Source organism: Seriola aureovittata, chromosome 15, assembly GCF_021018895.1.
Source record: "Seriola aureovittata isolate HTS-2021-v1 ecotype China chromosome 15, ASM2101889v1, whole genome shotgun sequence".
Classification (NCBI taxonomy): domain Eukaryota; kingdom Metazoa; phylum Chordata; class Actinopteri; order Carangiformes; family Carangidae; genus Seriola; species Seriola aureovittata.
Window position 1 is genome coordinate 9,192,815 of NC_079378.1, and position 26,226 is coordinate 9,219,040.

Sequence of the window (26,226 nt, forward strand, 5' to 3'; positions counted from 1 at the left end):
GGGTTCCGGGGAGGGCATCTTAAAGCAGAAGGCTGCCCCGGGTTTGCAAGGCATCAGCTGGTTCATCACCTCGGTGCATGTGTGTGTAAGACTCCGGAGTGTGATGTGCAAACTCTCCCTGATTACCTGCTGTCCAATGAAATGTAGACACATAGGGAGGAAAATCCATGATGTTATCAACACAACATGTTTGTGTGATGCTTGCTTCAACAGGATTCCTACTGTCTATCTATAATGACTTAAAATATCCCTGCTGTGATCTATTTTATGGTTATCTTTATGATTTTACAGTAGTAATATTATGTTTTTCTTAATTACATCACAACCTTCCTACGTCAATGTGACTGTAACCCCCCCCCCCCCCCCCCCCCCCCCCATTAAGCCTTTATCATTCCTGTGATGGTCACAGTTTGTTGACATTTCTTGTAACTTAACAATAATTTCCCAGGAATGTTCCAGTTTGATTCATTTAGTTCCACCAACATTCCCAGTATAAGTCTAAATGTTCTCCCTAAACACACAAAAATACTCACACAACTAAAGCTAGCCCCTGCAGGGACTTTGGCTACAGCTCTGTTACTCAGCAGTGTATTAATATTGATTTCACTGCTCTTTATTTGGCATATTTATGGGACATATGTCCAATATCCCTCAGAGGGAAGTTGCTTTTTTAAGTATATGTAACAGCAGGAGATATTGCTGTCAAGGACCGATTATTTTGACATTTCCAGAAGTTTTATTTTGTCAGAGCAAGGGAGGATTATAAAAATGAGCGCAGATCGATTGATGAATTGTCTCAGCCCTCTTGCTCTCCTTGTGAATCACATGATTTCAGTATTTTTTCGGGTGACACGTGTTGATTTGAGCTGAGTGGATGTGACATGTCTTTTAATCCATGCAGAGAAGCTGAGTGGAAGCTGCTGAAGATGTATGTTGCAGTGTACATGGCATCACAGATTATTTTTTTTAATTATTTTTTTTACTGCATGTAGTCTGGTCCACAGAGAACGCAGTTACAAATGTGTTGCATTACAAGGCCAGGCTATTACACATCAAAGGCAGTGTAGTAAAATATAAAGCAGATGCCTAATTTGAAAACATGGAATATCAAACAACACTCGAGGCAGACTCAACAAAGGCTGTTCTGTCCTTGCTGTGCAGAAAAGAGTAGCGCATATCATGTTTTTGACTGGAAAGACATTGATTTTAGGGTTTTTAGAACATCTCGTACCAACAATAGAGCCAACAGTTTGACAGCGAGTCAAGTTATTCATATCTAGAGTAAAATATTCACCTTTTCAGGATGTTTATGTTAATTTTGGAATAAAAATGAGAAACCATACATACATGCATAATGCTACATCGTGGAAAAAGACAGAGTAGTGCTAGAAGAACCACAGACTTCATAAAGCGGTTTACACTTCACCACTGCTATTCCTAATTAAAGAACTTTTCAATTCACTAATAGCCTTTAGGTTTTATCAACTAATTAAACAGTCCATTTAATGGACATATCTGCTAAATTGCCTCTCCTCCATTATCTCTAAAACATTTATGTTTATTTCTGCCCTCAGAGGATTCTTGTGTGTTTTTCTCTGTAGCATGCAAGAACAGATTTTCCAGTCCATCAGTTCATGATCCAGTGTGAAAGAAAATGTCTTTATATATGAAAAGTCCAGTTATCAATACATAGAATGCATCCTTCAGATGCTGAGTATTAATCTTACACAAAAGGATTCCTCTTACATCACATTTGCAATGAAGCAAGGCTGTACTGTTCAGCAGATGGATAGTAGGCTCTGACCTCTGTAATGACAGATAGGAGGCTAGTAAACTGTCGGACACAAGTCAACACAAACTCAACAAGTCACTAGACATTTGTTCATTTCATGCAAGTAGAACCGGTTAAACCTCGTCTCCCAGAAGAGCAAAAAAAACACGCAACATTAATCACAATTTGACAAACTCACCATGACGACTGTCTCTGAAGATTGAGGGGAGACAATCTGCAGACTGGGACAAAGACTCAGAGAAGGGGGGCACATTTGTAAAATTAGTAAAAATTTGCCAAGACTCATATTTCGAGCCCTGATTCTTTTGTCTCTTTGTGGACATTTTGTGTGTTTTTGCAGTTGTTTTGCGTCTCTTCATGGTGGTTTTATGTCTCTTAGTTGTCATTTGTTAACATTTCTTCTTGGAAAGTCTATCAGTCACTTTATAGAAGCATGTTTTCAATTTCTTCAGTGTTACTGAGTGTAGATTTTATTTTTTTTAAATCAATTTTATCCATCTTAAATTCATTCCATAACATAATACACTGTGCTACGAGTGAAGGTGTCTAAATAATTTCTGAAGCCTCTGTATGTCAAAGAAAAGGATCCTGTGGTCCACTTTCCAGCTTTTTTTCCTGAGATTTCAACTGCATATCATGGTCTTCTCACCAGGTAGTTTGCTCAGTAGTTTTCATGTGACCATGATAACCAATTGTTATGCTGTATATCTGTGTACTTTTTTTTGTCAAACTGTTTCAAAGGTCAAGAATGAGCAGACAAATCTGGTCAAATTGCAATGTAATCCTTCATTTTGAACCAGTAAACTGATTCTGCAGAGGTAATTTGTGAAATCTGTGACAGGTCACACTCAAATGTGGGGATTGTGTGGACAGAGACACTGTTTCAGTTTTGATGAAACTAATAGAAAATGGCTCTCAGGCCTTTGACAGCTTGTGGTACAGTCAGTTCCCTCACACTCAGCTAAACTCAAATGCAATTGAAGATGTTTTTAATGTAGGCGCACTTACATTAAATCCACAATATGCAGATTCAAGAGACATCTTCAGAACTGCAGTTTCATCTGCGTTCAGATTTTTTAAAGATTTAATTTCTCTCCCTCACATCCTTTGACTTAATAGAGATGGCATGAAAGTGGGCTGAACAAAAGTGCAAAGAATGTGAGAAGGCTTAATGTTTTTTATGTCTGTGTCCACACTGCAGAGAAAAATGCCAAAATTTGGATTTTTTCCACGTTATGTAAGAGTGAGAAAACCCATACCACTGGGAGCTGGCAGTTCAGCCAAATGTCAAGGTCACAGTGTCAGATATGTTCAAAGCAAGCAAAGAGAATCATGCAGAAACTGTATATATTAAATACTGTGTGTACCATTTTTTCTTGTGCAAATGTAACAACAAGATATTTTTAATACCTTTACCAGAAAAAATAAGTCTGTACAAAGTCCATGGCAGAAAAGAAATAACGAATGAACCTGTGTTATTAGTTTTTATCTACAACTATAAAACTAAAAGGTTGCCACACATCTGACACATATCACATTTAATGCATATCTTCCAAGAATTTAAAGAATTTCAGACTTTTCTTTTACCATAAATTACAAACAAAACATACAAATTTTTAAGAATCTACAAGAATCATGTCTGAAACGTCATTAAAACTCTCTATTTTGTGTGCCAGGTATCATATTGGCCTGCAGTGTGAACACAGCACATGGACACATTCTTTTAACAAACAGTCCCTGAGCCAAACTTATCTCTGTGGCCGAGGCCTCACAGGTGTTAACTCCTCGGTTGTCTGCGACTGGTCTTTAAAGAGTCACCATTTCACGCATGACGAGCAGTTGAGATGATCCTTTGCGGTGTTAGAGTATCCAGACAGGACGAGGGAGCCGGGGTCTCGTTCTGCCACCGGGCTCTCCTCATTGTTCAGGATGTGCTCTACCAAGCAGCGTGCTGCCTCCTCGATGTTTGTGTTCTCCTGTGAGGGGAAAAAAAACAGCCATTGAATGCTTTGCCACATTCACATCGCTCAGAGGTCGAATCCTATTGACTTTGGTGAGCCCCTGACTTTTCATGTAGCGCCACCATGAGGTTGACAGAGTGAAATATCTTGACATCTATTAGTTGGGTTGCCATGAAAGTAGGGATTTTCTTCAAATTTGGCACAAACATTAACTAGGACAAGGATGAACTGATTAGACTTTGGTGGTCAAAGGTCAAAGGTCAAGGTCACTGTGACCTCACAAAACATGTTTTTGGCCACACCTCACAAATTAATAGGCTAATTATGAAACTATTTAACACAAATGTCAAAGAGGATGAAATGATGACGGTCAAAGGTCAACTTCACGGTGACACCATGATGTTCTGCAAAAACACAGCAGTAATTCTAGTTTTATTTTTGTAATAAAACCATTAAAATGGCTGAGAGATAAAAAACAAATACCGTTATTTATCTATCCTGTTAAAACACTGTAACAGCAGCACAACAGACTCAAAAATGTCAGTTAGGTCTAAAGCTGGTTAACATCAGCCACTACACGCTACTCATATTAGACCAAGTCAGGCTGTTAGACCAAATGTCTGAGTTTCAGCAGTGTGATTTATTGCTTAAGAATTCTACTTTTCTTTAATAAGAGGTGCTGTGTATTATTTGCTCTTTCAAAGGTCTCCCTTTAATACCATGACAGCAGCGAGTGAATGCTCTATGCTTGTATCTTCCCGCTCTTAACCTTTCGCTTTGCTTTGATGATGCTATGACAGCCAGGTAGACAGGAATGTGCTGTTTGCTGTGTCCTAATGTCAGTTTTCTCCCTCAGAAGCTACAAATGTTCACAGAGTGTCTCCTGTATGTCATAATCACCGTCAGAATGGAAAATATAGAGTATGAAAAACACTTCTTTGTCTTTTCATTCTAGCTTTACACACCGAACTAAGGAGAAGCCTCAATGTCACACACTGTTTCGAACTCTCTGTAATTCTTTGTGTGCTGAGCTGTTTGACCTGTCTGCTGAGCTTCTGCGTTCACCAGCTACACTACCATCTCCGACTCGCACTCTGGTGTGTAACTCATTAGACAGACTCTGAATGAGAGGAAAAAGCAGAGGGCTAATTCACACTAGGCTGCAGACATTCCCCTGTTTGTCTCATTAAATAATGCTCTCTAACTTTAAGTACCTGCACTACAGAGTTGGCTTCTGCTCTAATAGCTTTGCTATTGTTTTTGACTAGCAAATATGTAGTTCATCTGAATGTGTAAATTGTGTATAGGACAGATGACTACGAACTATTTGATTTAGCTCTAAATTAATCTTTAGTCTTTTAGTCTTTAGTCTGTTGGTAAATCAACCAAGGCCTACAACCTTTTATCACTGGCCTACATTTGCATAGAAATCTCTTGTATACCAACTGATCAGTGGAAAATATATCTATGGCATTGATCTAACTCTGCAGCAGTAATTAAAAATAAAGTCACACGTCCTGCGTCTCCCCTCCCGTACTTTTGCAGAGGTCTCGAACCAGCCAACAAAGCCGTTCTCCCTGCAGAAGGAGTCGAGTTTTGGCTGCTGAGAACCCAGCTGGTCTGACTTGTTGGCCAAGAGTACAGATGGAACTGGCCTGCCATGGTTCAGAGTCACCTTTGGAAAGAAGAAAAACAGATTACATGACAGTTGTACAAATGGTACCATCATATAGCTTACTATATAACATTTTGATGTAAAATATACCCTTATCTACCATCTTATCTATCTCTAAGTAAAGTATGTATTCAATAGTCCTCTAACATAAACATGTCAGTGTGCTAAAAAGAACTAGTGTGCTCACGTGACATTCAGAAGGTGTTATGAAAAACCATCATGACAGTTTGATTCATGGACTCGGATGTGCACATAAAAAGTGACTGAACTAAGTGTGTCGAATCCTCAGTCTCAGAGAGTTAAACCTTCAATAACTTGGAGCCAGCGGAACACAACATAGACATATCATTTGCTTTAGCTGCAGCAAACAACAACATTATGAGAGCGGAGAGAACAAAACAGTAAAGTTACAGACAGCTGAACAGTGAGCTGAAACTTCATCACTATTAATGACAAGTTTCACATAGTCACTTTTTTGTTCATATGTTTGTTTGTTTATTACATTTGATACATTGTTATAAAGATATCAAGCCACTTTTTGCTGTCAGTTTATATGTGGATGGTTGAATAGCGTCTTAGCCGAACTGACAGTTTTTTCTTTGTAAGTTTTCAAAACCTTTAATCCGACCATCATGCTCTTTTCACGCAGCAGCCGGTCAGGTGTTCTGAGCTGAGAAAGTATTTGAACGATTATCATTTCTCATCTCTCTTTACATCTTTACAGAAATTCCCCCTCAAGTCCAGTGTCAAAAAGGTGTGAGGGGAAGCAATGTGATTAAAGCACACTGACATCTTGAGCACTTCTGATACCTCTTATACCCTTTCAGTAGCATGGCAGATTTAATTAAGACCTGTACTTTCATAGGGTCCTGGCCTTTGGAGCTGTCACACAATTGTGCCTCTAAGAACTGTTCTGAGCATGTTCTCATTTTTAATATGTCCCCCACAGTTTCACAAATAATGTACTCTGAATATTTGCCTGACATTTTATAAATAAAGCTTGTGAAACTCAGGAGCTGGTTTCACCAGCTGCTCCTAAATTCATCTCTTTCCAGAAACAGTGCCATTGTTACTCTTGACAATCAAACCACCTCAGGGTGGATCAGGGTGAAGGGTAAAGGAGCTAATATAGAGCACGGTCGACATATCTGACATAAAACTTGATCAATTCTGTTTAATAATGACGTCAACAACATAACTCAAATACAAAGCATTATGCCGACCACATTTAACAAAATGAGTAAATTAAACTTAATTAAACATAAACTGTTGTAGTGTGGCCATTGGCCCATGTGCAGGCATAATATGATTTTTAGACGATTACAAAAAGGGCCAGAAAGACAGGACAGAGAGAGAAAGCCTCAGTTTAAGCATCTCTATCAGTTGTAGACCACAGGTGGGTCGACTTTTTGGAGCTCACGGAGCCGTCGTCTGACCTTGGAGTCCAGGTCATCCTTCCACTTCAGCACGGCATCGAACGTGGAGGCCCTTGTCACGTCAAACACCACCAGTGCTCCCACCGCCTCCCGGTAATAGACACGAGTCATGTTCCCATACCGCTCCTGTCCTGAGACGGATGGACAACCATCAGACACACACATGTTCATGTAAAGACACCTTTCAAGCCCATATAATTAAATTAACTCACGGCATGGTTTATCAGTGGCAGATATACTGTAGGAGTATGAGTTTGTGTGTTCGTGTGTGTTTATTCTACAGAAGCCGCCATCATGTGACTGATATTATGAGCATGGGATCACTTGAGTCACAGCCAGGCACAAGATCTACATTCCTCAACCAGGCATCAAATGACAGGGAGGGACCCAGGCATCCAGTGGACAGACACACACCGAGTTCACATCACTCACTCAAAAAATCCCCATCTTACCAAGTTAAGTTTATGTTTGTAAGTCCTAAAAGTAAAAGAGTTATTTTTTCCTGTCTTATTTCAGCATACTGACCCTCTTAATGGAGTTAACTGTACTGGAAACCAGTTAATATTATCTTCCTGTACTGGTTTATCACACACACACTTCCTTTCCTAAAAATGCTCTTAAACTCCTTTATGAAGCTTATTTCCAGAAGTAGCTTTAACAACTAACAGGTTTTCACAACTGCTGAAAGTGAAACAAAAGGTTTTTGTTTCCAGAGATTCAAGAACACACACACGCGCGCGCGCGCGCACACACACACACACACACACACACACACACACACACATTTTAACTAGTTAAAAAAGTTAGACAGACCTGCTATGTCCCACAGCTGTAGCCGGATCACAGTGTCATTGTTCCACTGCAGCACCTTCAGGGCGAAGTCCACCCCGATGGTGGCTCTGTAGTGCTGGGAGAAGATCTGATGGACGTACCGCTTGATGATGGACGTTTTTCCGACTCCCAAGTCCCCGATGACCAGGACTTTAAATAAAAGCTCCTGCTGCATGGCTGCAGCTCTGCAGATTAAAAAACACTCTCCCCAGTAGAATTATGGAAACTTTAAGAAGGCTGCAGATGTCACAGGTTTCACAGAAAAACTCTAAACTAGGTAGATAGTAAAGTCATAGTAGAAAAAAATCTTAAACTAAAACATTTTCCTTCGTCCAAGAAAAAAATATAGGATCCAAAATCACTTAGATTTGCGAGAGAAGCGTCAAGATTGCCTGCGGTCGCTGCAGTCCTCCGCACATTAGCCTGTATCAGTTTACTGGACAGTCGACTCTCAGCTCCTGTGGGCAACTTCAGTACAACAGCCTATAACGTGTGGTGCATTCAATGACTCCTCGTAAACGAAGCGTTAAGTATCAATACCACTGTATACAGTAAATGTACTCACAGTAAAAGTACAGTCGTTATTTGAAAAAAATACTATGCAAAATGACCTAATTCATAAAAAATGACTAGACTAGCCAAGCCTACCATATATTATATTATTGTATTATTATTATTACACATGCAACAATCTGTAAACAGCATTTTACTGTTGAAGTTGATCGAGAGCTAATATAAACTTCTCTAAATGTAACTGGAATTAGATAATACAGCTCAGGAGTTACTAATAATCTCTAATATTTAACCATTAAGTACTGATGGGCACTTTATTAGAGGGTATAACAAAAGATCATCCCAGCTAACAATTTTCGGTTCTGGGAACGTTCTGCGAGTGCGAGAACGTTCGTTGGATCCCGCAGCGAACGCCCCCTTGAGGTAATTCAGGAAAGTTTTCTGGGAGGTTATTCTTTGTATAACCTTCAGAGAACCTCTAGCGAACGTCCCCTCAACGTCAGAGCCGGCCCTTAATGGGGCCCTAAGCAGAATTTGATTCGGCCGAGGACCTAGTTTTGGTCTCAACATTGATAGAGACACAACAACCCCCCCACCCCTGCAAAACAAAGAGATTGACTATTTAATGCTGTCAACCAAATGGTTTATTAACATAGATCTGAATTTACATTCAGAAATGCCCATACACAAATGTAATATATATACATGTGTTGAATCTCCATATATGAAATAAATGTCCACATGAAGTAAAATCATATGTATACAGTACAGCATATAGCCTATATGTAAAAATTACATGTGAAACCTGTTAGAAATGGGAACAATATCATATATTGACATATATGTCTAGTTAATAGAAACATGTATTTTATTATGTCTGTTTATATTATAGGTTTATATTATAGACATACATAAATATATATCCATCCCAAAGCCGGTCAGTATATGTTCATTATATATATAGAAAGACGATTATTAAGAGATTATTAATAAAATCTTAAACAAAACATATAGAATTTTAATAAGCATGTTGTTTTAATAAAGTTGCATTTTACTATGAGTATTTCATATAAAATTATATCTTCATATATCCAGAGGATGTATATATGTCATATAATATATCCTCATAGATGACACATATGGTAACATCACTCTTGATATAGGGACAAATATGTCATAAATATGTCAATCATACTATAGTAATGACTATTCATGTTTGAACACTTTTGGACTTTGTTTGACTATTTAAATTTGAACACTTTGTGGACATTTGTTTAATTTCCTGTTTTATTTTGTATTATTTCCTGTGTGTGTCTTGTGTTTATTTTACTTCCTGTCTTTGTACTGTTTCCCTCCTTGTTGATTGTCTGCCCTGCACTAATGTGTTTCACCTGTGTTCTATTAACCTTGCCTCCTTGCCTCCCTCCCATTTCCAGTTGGTGGTCCGGAAGATTCCGGCCCCTCATCTCCAGTTGGTGGCGTGTCCGACTTCAGTTCCTGATCTCAAGTCACTGGTCTGGTTGCCACCAGTTCTTTATATCCAGTCGTTGGTCCGGCTGCCTCCAGCTCCTCGAGTCTCCTCAGTGGTCTTGTCAACATCGGTTCCTGGTTCCCAGTTGGCAGTCTGGCCAACTTCTGATTCCCATTTGGCGGTCCGGCCGACACCTGCTCCTCGTATCCTGTCAACGGCTTGGCTGCCTCCTGCTCCAGATCTCCTGTTGGTTGGTCTGGCCGCTTCCTGCTCCTGATCCCCAGTCACTAGTCCGACCAACTCCTGCTCGCCCTCCAGAAGGGCTCCTCTTGCAACACCGGTCTCCTGCTCACCCTCCAGTAAGGCTCCACCTGGCCCGCCTTGGTTGGTGCCCTCCTGCTCAGCTTCTTCCTCTGGAGAAACTTGGTCTTGGATGTCGGTCTCCAGACCTTAGGGTGAAGGCAGAACCTCGGATTTGCATTCTCCCCAGTCTGTCTTGCCTCTTGGCCATCCCCCCTGAGTTCCCCAGCCTGTCTGTTCAGCCTCAGGGCTGAACCTTTGTGAACCCCAGCTCCTTCTCTAGCCCTGTTCCTCTCCTCCCCTCTCCTCCTGTTTTCTGTGGCACTTCTGTATGTTTTCAGTTATGATTTTTGAAGTTTCCATGTGATTTTTACTCCAGTGTTTCCCATGTATAGATTTGATGTTTGAATATCCTTGGTTCTCCTTGTGTTTTGGTTATTGGACATTGGTTTCCCGGCCTGGATTCTTTTCTGTATTCAAGACTTGTTTTTCTTTGTTTAATAAATCACCTTCTTTCATAATCCTTTCGATTGTCAGCATTTGGGTCCTTTAAGCTACAAAACCTGACAATTAAGGCATGAAAAAGTAAAAAAAATGCAGTAAGATGTAAAAATTTCAAAAAATATCATTGTATGATAAGGCATAACCCGTCATAGTATGGTTAAGCATGAAAACGTCAAAAAACATCATTGTATAGTAAGGCATAAAAATGTCAAAAAACGTCATACCATAATAAGGCATGAAAACGACAAAAAACATCATTGTATAGTAAGGCATAAAAATGTAAAAAAAAACTCATCATAGGATAATGTGGCATAAGACATCATAGTATAATAAGGCATAGAACGTCATACTATAGTAAGGCATAAAAACGTCAAAAAACGTCAAAAAAACGTCATAGTATATTAAGGCATAAATCATCATAGTATAGTAAGGCATTAAAAACGTTAAAAAAACGTGATAGTATATAGTAAGGCATAAAAACATCAAAAAACGTCATCGGATATTAAGGCATAAAACGTTACAGTATAGTAAGGCATAAAACATCATTGTATAAGGCATAAAAATGTAAAAAAACATCAAAAAACGTCATAGTGTAGTAAGGTATATAGAATCATACTAAAATAAGGCATAAAACATCATAGTATACTAAGGCATAAAAACGTCATAAAACGTCATAGTATAGTAAGGCATAAAAACGTAAAAGAATATGATCAGATATTAAGGCATAAGACGTCATAGTGTGGTAAGGCATAAAACATCATTGTATAATAAGGCATAGAAACGCCAAAAAAGGTCAAAAAAGGTCATAATATAGTAAGGCATAAAAATGGCAAAAAACGTCAAAGAACTTCATAGGATAATATGGCATAAGACGTCATAGTATAGTAAGGCATAAAAAGTCATACTATAATAAGCCATAAAACATCATAGTATAGTAAGGCATAAAAACGTCAAAAAACGTCATAGTATCAGCCTCAGGGCTGAACCCTTGTGAACCCCAGCTCCTTCTCTAGCCCTGTTCCTCTCCTCCCTGTCCACTTCTCTGTGAAGAAGTTCGTCTTATTTATTCCTGTTTGCTGTGGCACGTCTGTATGTTTTCAGTTATGATTTTTGAAGTTTCCATGTGATTTTTACTCCAGTGTTTCCCATGTATAGATTTGATGTTTGAATATCCTTGGTTCTCCTTGTGTTTTGGTTATTGGACATTGGCTTCCCGGCCTGGATTGTTTTCTGTATTCAAGACTTGTTTTCTTTGTTTAATAAATCACCTTCTTTCATAATCCTTTCGATTGTCAGCATTTGTGTCCTTTAAGCTACAAAACCTGACAATTAAGGCATGAAAAAGTAAAAAAAATGCAGTAAGATGTAAAAATTTCAAAAAATATCATTGTATGATAAGGCATAAACCGTCATAATATGGTTAAGCATGAAAACGTCCAAAAAATTAATAGTATAGAAAGTCATATAACGTCAAAAAACGTCATACCATAATAAGGCATGAAAACGACAAAAAACATCATTGTATAGTAAGGCATAAAAATGTAAAAAAAAACTCATCATAGGATAATGTGGCATAAGACATCATAGTATAATAAGGCATAGAACGTCATACTATAGTAAGGCATAAAAACGTCAAAAAAACGTCATAGTATATTAAGGCATAAATCATCATAGTATAGTAAGGCATTAAAAACGTTAAAAAAACGTGATAGTATATAGTAAGGCATAAAAAACATCAAAAAACATCATCGGATATTGAGGCATAAAACGTTATAGTATAGTAAGGCATAAAACATCATTGTATAAGGCATAAAAATGTAAAAAAACATCAAAAAACGTCATAGTGTAGTAAGGTATATAGAATCATACTAAAATAAGGCATAAAACATCATAGTATACTAAGGCATAAAAACGTCATAAAACGTCATAGTATAGTAAGGCATAAAAACGTAAAAGAATATGATCAGATATTAAGGCATAAGACGTCATAGTGTGGTAAGGCATAAAACATCATTGTATAATAAGGCATAGAAACGCCAAAAAAGGTCAAAAAAGGTCATAATATAGTAAGGCATAAAAATGGCAAAAAACGTCAAAGAACTTCATAGGATAATATGGCATAAGACGTCATACTATAGTAAGGCATAAAAACGTCAAAAAACGTCAAAAAAACGTCATAGTATATTAAGGCATAAATCATCATAGTATAGTAAGGCATTAAAAACGTTAAAAAAACGTGATAGTATATAGTAAGGCATAAAAAACATCAAAAAACATCATCGGATATTGAGGCATAAAACGTTATAGTGTAGTAAGGCATGAAAAATCATTGTATAAGGCATAAAATGTCATAGTATAGTAAGGCATAAAAACGTCAAAAAATGTCAAAAAAACATCATAGTATAGTAAGGCATAAAAAGTCATAGTATAATAAGGCATAAGATATCATAGTATAGTAAGGCATGAAAATGTCAAAAAACATCATCGGATATTAAGGCATAAAACATCATAGTATAATAAGGCATAAAACATCATAGTATAGAAAGGCATAAAAATGTCAAAAAACGTCATAGTATAGTAAGGCATAAAAAGTCATACTATAATAAGGCATGAAACATCATAGTATAGTAAGGCATAAAAATGTCATAAAACGTCATAGTGTATTAAGGCATAAAAATATAATAGTATAGTAAGCCATAAAAAGTCATACTATAATAAGGCTTTAAACATCATAGTATAGTAAGGCATAAAAACGTCAAAAAACGCCATAGTATAGTAAGGAATAAAAACGTCAAAGAATATCATCTGATGTTAAGGCATGAAACGTCATACTATAATAAGGCATAAAAATGTCAAAAAACGCCATAGTATAGTAAGGCATGAAAACGTCAAAAAACGTCATAGTATAGTAAGGCATAAAAATGTCAAAAAATGTCATAGTATAGTAAGGCATAAAACGTCATAGTATAATAAGGCATTAAACATCTTAGTATAGTAAGGTATAAAAACGTCAAAAAATGTCATAGTAAATAAAGGCATAAAAACGTCCAAAAATGTCTAAAAAACATCATAGTATAGTAAGGCATAAAAAGTCATAGTATAATAAGGCATAAAACATCATAGTATAGTAAGGCATAAAAATGTCAAAAAACGTCATCTGATGTTAAGGCATAAAAACGTCAAAAAATAACGCCATAGTATATTAAGGCATTTAAATATAATAGTATAGTAAGGCATAAAAAGTCATACAATAATAAGGCATAAAATATCATAGTATAGTAAGCCATAAAAACGTCAAAAAACGTCATCGGATAGATTAGCATAAAAACATGAAAAAACGTCATCGGATATTAAGGCATAAAACGTTATAGTATAGTAAGGCATAAAACATCATTGTATAGTAAGGCATAAAAAACGTCAAAAAACGCCATAGTATAGTAAGGCATAAAAACATCAAAAACGTCACAGTATAGTAAGGCATAAAAATATCAAAAAATGTCATGTATATAAAGGCATAAAAACGTCCAAAAATGTCTAAAAAACATTATAGTATAGTAAGGCATAGAAAGTCATAGTATAATAAGGCATACAACATCATACGTAAGGCATAAAAACGTCAAAGAACGTCATCGGATGTTAAGGCATAAAACGTCATAGTATAATAAGGCATAAAAACGTCAGAAAACGTCAAAAAATGCCATAGTATAGTAAGACAAAAAAACGTCAAAAAACGTCATAGTATAGTAAGGCATAACAATGTCAAAAAACGTCATAGTATAGCAAGGCATAAAAATGTCATAAAACGTCATAGTGTATTAAGGCATAAAAATATAATAGTATAGTAAGCCATAAAAACGTCAAAAAACGCCATAGTATAGTAAGGCATAAAAACGTCATGGAATGTCATCAGATGTTAAGGCATGAAAACGTCATACTATAATAAGGCATAAAAATGTAAAAAAACGCCATAGTATAGTAAGGCATGAAAACGTCAAAAAACGTCATAGTATAGTAAGGCATTAAACATCATAGTATAAAAAGGCATAAAAACGTCAAAAAATGTCTAAAACACATCATAGTATAGTAAGGCATAAAAAGTCATATTATAATAAGGCATAAAACGTCATAGTATAGTAAGGCATAACAATGTCAAAAAACGTCATAGTATAGCAAGGCATAAAAATGTCATAAAACGTCATAGTGTATTAAGGCATAAAACGTCAAAAAATGTCATAGTATAGTAAGCCATAAAAACGTCAAAAAACGCCATAGTATAGTAAGGCATAAAAACGTCATGGAATGTCATCAGATGTTAAGGCATAAAACGTCATACTATAATAAGGCATTAAACATCATAGTATAGTAAGCCATAAAAACGTCAAAAAACGCCATAGTATAGTAAGGCATAAAAACATCAAAAACGTCACAGTATAGTAAGGCATAAAAATATCAAAAAATGTCATGTATATAAAGGCATAAAAACGTCCAAAAATGTCTAAAAAACATTATAGTATAGTAAGGCATAGAAAGTCATAGTATAATAAGGCATACAACATCATACGTAAGGCATAAAAACGTCAAAGAACGTCATCGGATGTTAAGGCATAAAACGTCATAGTATAATAAGGCATAAAAACGTCAGAAAACGTCAAAAAATGCCATAGTATAGTAAGCATAAAAACGTCAAAAAACGTCAAAAAACGTCATAGTATAGTAAGGCATAACAATGTCAAAAAACGTCATAGTATAGCAAGGCATAAAAATGTCATAAAACGTCATAGTGTATTAAGGCATAAAAATATAATAGTATAGTAAGCCATAAAAACGTCAAAAAACGCCATAGTATAGTAAGGCATAAAAACGTCATGGAATGTCATCAGATGTTAAGGCATGAAACGTCATACTATAATAAGGCATAAAAATGTAAAAAAACGCCATAGTATAGTAAGGCATGAAAACGTCAAAAAACGTCATAGTATAGTAAGGCATTAAACATCATAGTATATAAAGGCATAAAAACGTCAAAAAATGTCTAAAACACATCATAGTATAGTAAGGCATAAAAAGTCATATTATAATAAGGCATAAAACGTCATAGTATAGTAAGGCATAACAATGTCAAAAAACGTCATAGTATAGCAAGGCATAAAAATGTCATAAAACGTCATAGTGTATTAAGGCATAAAAATATAATAGTATAGTAAGCCATAAAAACGTCAAAAAACGCCATAGTATAGTAAGGCATAAAAACGTCATGGAATGTCATCAGATGTTAAGGCATAAAACGTCATACTATAATAAGGCATTAAACATCATAGTATAGTAAGCCATAAAAACGTCAAAAAACGTCATAGTATAGTAAGGCATGAAAACGTCAAAAAACGTCATAGTATAGCAAGGCATAAAAATGTCATAAAACGTCATAGTGTATTAAGGCATAAAAATATAATAGTATAGTAAGCCATAAAAACGTCAAAAAACGTCACAGGATAGTAAGGCATAAAAACGTCAAAGAATGTCATCAGATGTTAAGGCATGAAACGTCATACTATAATAAGGCATAAAAATGTCAAAAAACGCCATAGTATAGTAAGGCATGAAAACGTCAAAAAACGTCATAGTATAGTAAGGCATAAAAATGTCAAAAAAAGGTCATAGTATAGTAAGGCATAAAAATGTCAAAAAACGCCATAGTATAGTAAGGCATGAAAACGTCAAAAAACGTCATAGTATAGTAAGGCATAAAAATGTCAAAAAAAGGTCATAGTATAGTAAGGCATAAAACGTCATAGCATAATAAGGCATTAAACATCATAGTATATAAAGGCATAAAAACGTCCAAAAATGTCTAAAAAACATCATAGTATAGTAAGGCATAAAAAGTCATAGTATAATAAGACAAAAAAACGTCAAAAAACGTCATAGTATAGTAAGGCATGAAAACGTCAAAAAATGTCATAGTATAGTAAGGCATAAAAATGTCAAAAAACGTCATAGTATAGCAAGGCATAAAAATGTCATAAAACGTCATAGTGTATTAAGGCATAAAAATATAATAGTATAGTAAGCCATAAAAACGTCAAAAAACGCCATAGTATAGTAAGGCATAAAAACGTCATGGAATGTCATCAGATGTTAAGGCATGAAACGTCATACTATAATAAGGCATAAAAATGTAAAAAAACGCCATAGTATAGTAAGGCATAAAAATGTCAAAAAACGTCATAGTATAGTAAGGCATAAAACATCATAGTATAGTAAGGCATAAAAACGTCAAAAAACGTCATCGGATGTTAAGGCATAAAAACGTCAAAAAACGTCATCGGATGTTAAGGCATAAAACGTCATACTATAATAAGGCATTAAACATCATAGTATAGTAAGCCATAAAAACGTCAAAAAACGTCATAGGATAGTAAGGCATGAAAACGTCAAAAAACGTCATAGTATAGCAAGGCATAAAAATGTCATAAAACGTCATAGTGTATTAAGGCATAAAAATATAATAGTATAGTAAGCCATAAAAACGTCAAAAAACGTCATAGGATAGTAAGGCATAAAAACGTCAAAAAACGCCATAGTATAGTAAGGCATAAAAACGTCAAAGAATGTCATCAGATGTTAAGGCATGAAACGTCATACTATAATAAGGCATAAAAATGTCAAAAAACGCCGTAGTATAGTAAGGCATGAAAACGTCAAAAAACATCATAGTATATAAAGGCATAAAAACGTCCAAAAATGTCTAAAAAACATCATAGTATAGTAAGGCATAAAAAGTCATAGTATAATAAGGCATAAAACATCATAGTATAGTAAGGCATAAAAACGTCAAGAAACGTCAAAAAAAAAAACATCGTAGTATAGTAAGGCATAAAAACTTCAAAAAACGCCATAGTATAGTAAGGCATAAAAACGTCAAAAAACGTCATCGGATGTTAAGGCATAAAACGTCATAGTATAATAAGGCATAAAAACGTCAGAAACGTCATCGGATGTTAAGGCATAAAACGTCATACTATAATAAGGCATAAAAAATCATAGTATAGTAAGGCATAAAAACGTCAAAGAACGTCATCGGATGTTAAGGCATAAAACGTCATAGTATAATAAGGCATGAAAACATCATAGTATAGTAAGGCATAAAAATGTCAAAAAACGTCATAGTATAGTTAGGCATAAAAAGTCATACTATAATAAGGCATGAAACATCATAGTATAGTAAGGCATAAAAATTTCAAAAAACGTCATAGTATAGCAAGGCATAAAAATGTCATAAAACGTCATAGTGTATTAAGGCATAAAAATATAATAGTATAGTAAGCCATAAAAACGTCAAAAAACGCCATAGTATAGTAAGGCATAAAACGTCATCGTATAATAAGGCATTAAACATCATAGTATATAAAGGCATAAAAACGTCCAAAAATGTCTAAAAAACATCATAGTATAGTAAGGCATAAAAAGTCATAGTATAATAAGGCATAAAACATCATAGTATAGTAAGGCATAAAAACGTCAAAAAACGTAAAAAAAAAACATCGTAGTATAGTAAGGCATAAAAACGTCAAAAAACGTCATCGGATGTTAAGGCATAAAACGTCATACTATAATAAGGCATTAAACATCATAGTATAGTAAGCCATAAAAACGTCAAAAAACGTCATAGGATAGTAAGGCATAAAACGGGAAAAAACGTTAAAAAAAAAAAAAACATCGTAGTATAGTAAGGCATAAAAATGTCAAAAAACGTCATAGTATAGTAAGCCATGAAAACGTCAAAAAACGTCATCAGATATTAAGGCATAAAACTTCATAGTATAATAAGGCATAAAAACTTAAAAAAAACATCAAAAAACGCCATAGTATAGTAAGGCATAAAAATGTCAAAAAAAGTCATAGTATAATAAGCCATAAAACATCATAGTATAGTAAGCCATAAAAACGTGAAAAAATGTAAAAAAAAAAACATCGTAGTATAGTAAGGCATAAAAACATAAAAAAACGTCATAGTATAGTAAGCCATGAAAACGTCAAAAAACGTCATCAGATATTAAGGTATAAAAACGTCAAAAAACGTAAAAAAAAACATCATAGTATAGTAGGGCATAAAAACATCAAAAAATGTCATAGTATAGTAAGGCATAAAAACGTCAAAAAATGTCATAGTATAGTAAGGCATAAAAACCTCAAAGAACATCATCGGATGTTAAGGCATGAAAACGTCAAAAAACATCATCAGATATTAAGGCATAAAACGTCAAAAAACGTCATAGTATAGTAAGGCATAAAAACGTCAAAGAACGTTATCGGATGTTAAGGCATAAAACGTCATAGTATAATAAGGCATAAAATACCATAGTATAGTAAGGTATAAAAACGTCAAAAAACGTAAAAAAAAACATCATAGTATAGTAGGGCATAAAAACATCAAAAAATGTCATAGTATAGTAAGGCATAAAAACGTCAAAAAATATCATAGTATAGTAAGGCATAAAAACATCAAAAAACGTCATAGTATAGTAAGGCATAAAAACGTCAAAAAAAGTCATAGTATAGTAAGGCATAAAAAGTCATACTATAAAAAGGCATAAAACGTCAGAGTATAATAAGGCATAAAAATTTCAAAAAACGCCATTGTATAATAAGGCATGAAAACGTCAAAAAACGTCATAGTATAGTAAGGCATAAAATCATCAAAAAACGTCATAGTATAGTAAGGCATAAAAATGTCAAAAAACGTCACAGTATAGTAAGGCATAAAACTTCATAGTATAATAAGGCACAAAAAATCATAGTATAGTAAGGCATAAAAACGTCAAAAAACATCAAAAAACGCCATAGTATTGTAAGGCATAAAAACGTCAAAAAACATCAAAAAACGCCATAGTATAGTAAGGCATAAAACATCACTGAATAATGAGGCATAAAAAACACAAAAAACTGTAAAAAAAAAACCATCAAAAAATATCATAGTATAGTAAGGCATTAAAACGTGAAAAAAAAAACGTCATTGTATAGTAAGCCATGAAAACGTCAAAAAATATCATCAGATATTAAGGCATAAAATGTCATAGCATAGTAAGGCATAAAAACGTCAAAAAACGTCATAGTATAGTAAGGCATAAAAACGTCAAAGAACGTTATCGGATGTTAAGGCATAAAATGTCATAGTATAATAAGGCATAAAATACCATAGTATAATAAGGTATAAAAACGTCAAAAAACGTAAAAAAAACCATCATAGTATAGTAGGGAATAAAAACATCAAAAAACGTCATACTATAGTAAGGCATAAAAACGTCAAAAAACGTCATAGTATAGTAAGCCATGAAAATGTCAAAAAACGTCATCAGATATTAAGGCATAAAACGTCATAGTATAATAAGGCATAAAAACGTCAAAAAACATCAAAAAACGCCATAGTATAGTAAGGCATAAAAATGTCAAAAAAAGTCATAGTATAATAAGCCATAAAACATCATACTATAGTAAGCCATAAAAACGTGAAAAAATGTAAAAAAAACAAAACATCGTAGTATAGTAAGGCATAAAAACATAAAAAAACGTCATAGTATAGTAAGCCATGAAAATGTCAAAAAACGTCATCAGATATTAAGGTATAAAAACGTCAAAAAATGTAAAAAAAAACATCATAGTATAGTAGGGCATAAAAACATCAAAAAACGTCATAGTATAGTAAGGCATGAAAACGTCAAAAAACGTCATCAGATATTAAGGCATAAAACGTCATAGCATAGTAAGGCATAAAAACGTCAAAAAACGTCATAGTATAGTAAGGCATAAAAACGTCAAAGAACGTTATGGGATGTTAAGGCATAAAACGTCATAGTATAATAAGGCATAAAATACCATAGTATAGTAAGGTATAAAAACGTCAAAAAACGTAAAAAAAAAAACATCATAGTATAGTAGGGCATAAAAACATCAAAAAACGTCACAGTATAGTAAGGCATAAAAACGTCAAAAAACGTCATAGTATAGTAAGGCATAAAAAGTCATATTGTAAAAAGGCATAAAACGTCAGAGTATAATAAGGCATAAAAATTTCAAAAAACGCCATGGTATAATAAGGCATGAAAACGTCAAAAAACGTCATAGTGTAGTAAGGCATAAAATCATCAAAAAACGTCATAGTATAGTAAGGCATAAAAATGTCAAAAAACGTCATAGTATAGTAAGGCATAAAAAGTCATACTGTAATAAGGTATAAAACGTCAGAGTATAATAAGGCACAAAAACGTCAAAAAAACGTCATAGTATAGTAAGCCATGAAAACGTCAGAAAACGTCATCAGATATTAAGGCATAAAACTTCATAGTATAATAAGGCACAAAAAATCATAGTGTAGTAAAGCATTAAAAGTCATAGTATAATAAGCCATAAAACATCATAGTATAGTAAGCCATAAAAACGTGAAAAAAAAAACGTCATAGTATAGTAAGGCATAAAAACCTCAAAGAACGTCATCGGATGTTAAGGCATAAAACATCATAGTATAATAAGGCATAAAAATGTCAAAAAACACCATCGTATAGTTAGGCATAAAAACCTCAAAAAACGTAAAAGAAAAACATCGTAGTATAGTAAGGCATAAAAACTCCAAAGAACGTTATCGGATGTTAAGGCATAAAACGTCATAGTATAATAAGGCATAAAATACCATAGTATAGTAAGGTATAAAAACATCAAAAAACGTAAAAAAAAAACATCATAGTATAGTAGGGCATAAAAACATCAAAAAAAGTCATAGTATAGTAAGGCATAAAAACGTCAAAAAACGTCATAGTATAGTAAGGCATAAAAATTTCAAAAACGTCATAGTATAGTAAGGCATAAAAAGTCATACTGTAATAAGGCATAAAACGTCAGAGTATAATAAGGCATAAAAACGTCAAAAAACGTCATAGTATAGTAAGCCATGAAAACGTCAGAAAACGTCATCAGATATTAAGGCATAAAAACATCATAGTATAATAAGGCACAAAAAATCATAGTATAGTAAGGCATAAAAAGTCATACTGTAAAAAGGCATAAAAACGTCAGAGTATAATAAGGCATAAAAATTTCAAAAAACGCCATTGTATAATAAGGCATGAAAACGTCAAAAAACGTCATAGTATAGCAAGGCATAAAATCATCAAAAAACGTCATAGTATAGTAAGGCATAAAAATGTCAAAAAACGTCACAGTATAGTAAGGCATAAAACTTCATAGTATAATAAGGCACAAAAAATCATAGTATAGTAAGGCATAAAAACGTCAAAAAACATCAAAAAACGCCATAGTATAGTAAGGCATAAAAATTTTGAAAAATGTCATGGTATAGTAAGGCATAAAACATCACTGAATAATGAGGCATAAAAAACACAAAAAACTGTAAAAAAAAACCATCAAAAAATATCATAGCATAGTAAGGCATTAAAACGTGAAAAAAAAAAACGTCATAGTATAGTAAGGCATAAAAACGTCAAAGAACGTTATCGGATGTTAAGGCATAAAATGTCATAGTATAATAAGGCATAAAATACCATAGTATAGTAAGGTATAAAAACGTCAAAAAACGTAAAAAAAACCATCATAGTATAGTAGGGAATAAAAACATCAAAAAACGTCATAGTATAGTAAGGCATAAAAACGTCAAAAAATGTCATACTATAGTAAGGCATAAAAACCTCAAAGAACGTCATCGGATGTTAAGGCATAAAACGTCATAGTATAATAAGGCATAAAAACGTCAAAAAACGTCATAGTATAGTAAGGCATAAAAACGTCAAAAAACGTCATAGTATAGTAAGCCATGAAAACGTCAAAAAACGTCATCAGATATTAAGGCATAAAACGTCATAGTATAATAAGGCATAAAAACGTCAAAAAACATCAAAAAACGCCATAGTATAGTAAGGCATAAAAATGTCAAAAAAAGTCATAGTATAATAAGCCATAAAACATCATAGTATAGTAAGCCATAAAAACGTCAAAAAATGTAAAAAAAAACATAGTATAGTAAGGCATAAAAATATCAAAAAACGTCATAGTATAGTAAGGCATAAAAACGTCAAAGAACGTTATGGGATGCTAAGGCATAAAACGTCATAATATAATAAGGCATAAAATACCATAGTATAGTAAGGTATAAAAACGTCAAAAAACGTAAAAAAAAAAACATCATAGTATAGTAGGGCATAAAAACATCAAAAAAACGTCATAGTATAGTAAGGCATAAAAAGTCATACTGTAAAAAGGCATAAAACGTCAGAGTATAATAAGGCATAAAAATTTCAAAAAACGCCATGGTATAATAAGGCATGAAAACGTCAAAAAACGTCATAGTATAGTAAGGCATAAAAATGTCAAAAAACGTCATAGTATAGTAAGGCATAAAAAGTCATACTGTAATAAGGCATAAAAACGTCAAAAAACGTCATAGTGTAGTAAGGCATAAAATCATCAAAAAACGTCATAGTATAGTAAGGCATAAAAATGTCAAAAAACGTCATAGTATAGGAAGGCATAAAAAGTCATACTGTAATAAGGCATAAAAACGTCAAAAAACGTCATAGTATAGTAAGCCAAGAAACGTCAGAAAACGTCATCAGATATTAAGGCATAAAACTTCATAGTATAATAAGGCACAAAAAATCATAGTATAGTAAGGCATTAAAAGTCATAGTATAATAAGCCATTAAACATCATAGTATAGTAAGCCATAAAAACGTGAAAAAAAAAACGTCATAGTATAGTAAGGCATAAAAACCTCAAAGAACGTCATCGGATGTTAAGGCATAAAACGTCATAGTATAATAAGGCATAAAAATGTCAAAAAACACCATCGTATAGTTAGGCATAAAAACCTCAAAAAACGTAAAAGAAAAACATCGTAGTATAGTAAGGCATAAAAACTCCAAAGAACGTTATCGGATGTTAAGGCATAAAACGTCATAGTATAATAAGGCATAAAATACCAAAGTATAGTAAGGTATAAAAACATCAAAAAACATAAAAAAAAAACATCATAGTATAGTAGGGCATAAAAACATCAAAAAAAGTCATAGTATAGTAAGGCATAAAAACGTCAAAAAACGTCATAGTATAGTAAGGCATAAAAATGTCAAAAAACGTCATAGTATAGTAAGGCATAAAAAGTCATACTGTAATAAGGCATAAAACGTCAGAGTATAATAAGGCATAAAAATGTCAAAAAACGCCATTGTATAGTAAGGCATAAAAACGTCAAAAAACGTCATAGTATAGTAAGCCATGAAAACGTCAGAAAACGTCATCAGATATTAAGGCATAAAACATCATAGTATAATAAGGCACAAAAAATCATAGTATAGTAAGGCATAAAAATGTCAAAAAATGTCATCGTATAGTAAGGCATAAAACATCACTGAATAATGAGGCATAAAAAACTCAAAAAACTGTAAAAAAAACCATTAAAAAATATCATAGTATAGTAAAGCATTAAAAGTCATAGTATAATAAGCCATAAAACATCATAGTATAGTAAGCCATAAAAACGTGAAAAAACGTAAAAAAAAAAACATCGTAGTATAGTAAGGCATAAAAACGTCAAAGAACGTTATCGGATGTTAAGGCATAAAACGTCATAGTATAATAAGGCATAAAATACCATAGTATAGTAAGGCATAAAAACGTCAAAAAACGTAAAAAAAAAACATCATAGTATAGTAGGGCATGAAACGTCAAAAATCGTCATTGGATGTTAAGGCATAAAACGTCATAGTATAATAAGGCATAAAAACGTCAGAAAACGTCAAAAAATGCCATAGTATAGTGAGACAAAAAAACGTCAAAAAACATCATAGTATAATAAGGCACAAAAAATCATAGTATAGTAAGGCATAAAAATGTCAAAAAATGTCATCGTATAGTAAGGCATAAAACATCACTGAATAATGAGGCATAAAAAACTCAAAAAACTGTAAAAAAAACCATTAAAAAATATCATAGTATAGTAAAGCATTAAAAGTCATAGTATAATAAGCCATAAAACATCATAGTATAGTAAGCCATAAAAACGTAAAAAAAAAAACATCGTAGTATAGTAAGGCATAAAAACGTCAAAAAACGTCATAGTATAGTAAGGCATAAAAACGTCAAAGAACGTTATCGGATGTTAAAGCATAAAACGTCATAGTATAATAAGGCATAAAATACCATAGTATAGTAAGGTATAAAAACGTCAAAAAACGTAAAAAAAAAACATCATAGTATAGTAGGGCATGAAACGTCAAAAATCGTCATTGGATGTTAAGGCATAAAACGTCATAGTATAATAAGGCATAAAAACGTCAGAAAACGTCAAAAAATGCCATAGTATAGTGAGACAAAAAAACGTCAAAAAACGTCATAGTAGTATGGCATAAAAAGTCATAGTATAATAAGGCATGAAACATCATAGTATAGTAAGGCATAAAAAGTCAAAGTATAATAAGGCATGAAACATCATAGTATAGTAAGGCATAAAAACGTCAAAAAACCTCATAGTGTATTAAGGCATAAAAACATCAAAAAACTTCACAGTATAGTAAGGCATAAAAATGTCAGAAAACGTGATAGTATAGTAAGGCATAAAATGTCACAGTATAACAAGACATAAAAATGTCAAAAAACTCCATAGTATAGTAAGGCATAAAACATCACTGAATAATGAGGCATAAAAAACTCAAAAATCTGTAAAAAAAAAAAAAAAAAACCACAATAAAAAGTCATACTATAATAAGGTATAAAACATCATATTAGTAAGTAAAAAGAACGTCAAAAACCGTCATGGTATAATAAGGCATAAAAAGTCATACTGTAATAAGGCATAAAACGTCAGAGTATAATAAGGCATAAAAACGTCAAAAAACGTCATAGTATAGTAAGCCATGAAAACGTCAGAAAACGTCATCAGATATTAAGGCATAAAACATCATAGTATAATAAGGCACAAAAAATCATAGTATAGTAAGGCATAAAAAGTCATACTGTAAAAAGGCATAAAACGTCAGAGTATAATAAGGCATAAAAATTTCAAAAAACGCCATTGTATAATAAGGCATGAAAACGTCAAAAAACGTCATAGTATAGCAAGGCATAAAATCATCAAAAAACGTCATAGTATAGTAAGGCATAAAAATGTCAAAAAACGTCACAGTATAGTAAGGCATAAAACTTCATAGTATAATAAGGCACAAAAAATCATAGTATAGTAAGGCATAAAAACGTCAAAAAACATCAAAAAACGCCATAGTATAGTAAGGCATAAAAATGTTGAAAAATGTCATGGTATAGTAAGGCATAAAACATCACTGAATAATGAGGCATAAAAAACACAAAAAACTGTAAAAAAAAACCATCAAAAAATATCATAGTATAGTAAGGCATTAAAACGTGAAAAAAAATACGTCATAGTATAGTAAGCCATGAAAACGTCAAAAAATATCATCAGATATTAAGGCATAAAACGTCATAGCATAGTAAGGCATAAAAACGTCAAAAAACGTCATAGTATAGTAAGGCATAAAAACGTCAAAGAACGTTATCGGATGTTAAGGCATAAAATGTCATAGTATAATAAGGCATAAAATACCATAGTATAGTAAGGTATAAAAACGTCAAAAAACGTAAAAAAAACCATCATAGTATAGTAGGGAATAAAAACATCAAAAAACGTCATAGTATAGTAAGGCATAAAAACGTCAAAAAATGTC

The 26,226-nt window shown here is 33.4% G+C and overlaps 2 protein-coding genes across 2 annotated transcripts in view; both read right to left on the reverse strand.

The window, feature by feature from the left end:
* Positions 1–26,226, reverse strand: part of snx12 (sorting nexin 12) — a 79,056-nt gene that overhangs the window by 17,275 nt on the left and 35,555 nt on the right. The gene's annotated exons all lie outside the window — the stretch shown is intronic.
* rab38c (RAB38c, member of RAS oncogene family) lies at positions 1,646–8,381 on the reverse strand. The gene is made up of 4 exons (XM_056396600.1): positions 7,678–8,381; positions 6,865–6,995; positions 5,291–5,428; positions 1,646–3,768 (listed from the first exon to the last, which is right to left on the reverse strand). The coding sequence occupies exons 1-4, from the start codon at positions 7,868–7,870 to the stop codon at positions 3,607–3,609; spliced, it is 624 nt and encodes a 207-aa protein (XP_056252575.1). The 5' UTR covers positions 7,871–8,381; the 3' UTR covers positions 1,646–3,606.

Bases quoted from the DNA above. Each gene is read 5' to 3' on its own strand.
- rab38c (XM_056396600.1), bottom strand. From the start codon at position 7,870: ATGCAGCAGGAGCTTTTATTTAAAGTCCTGGTCATCGGGGACTTGGGA. The intron at 6,996-7,677 runs GTCTGTCTAACT...CATCCGTCTCAG, and splicing joins ACAGCTGTGGGACATAGCAG to GACAGGAGCGGTATGGGAAC. The intron at 3,769-5,290 runs GTACGGGAGGGG...TTCCCCTCACAG, and splicing joins GGTTCGAGACCTCTGCAAAA to GAGAACACAAACATCGAGGA.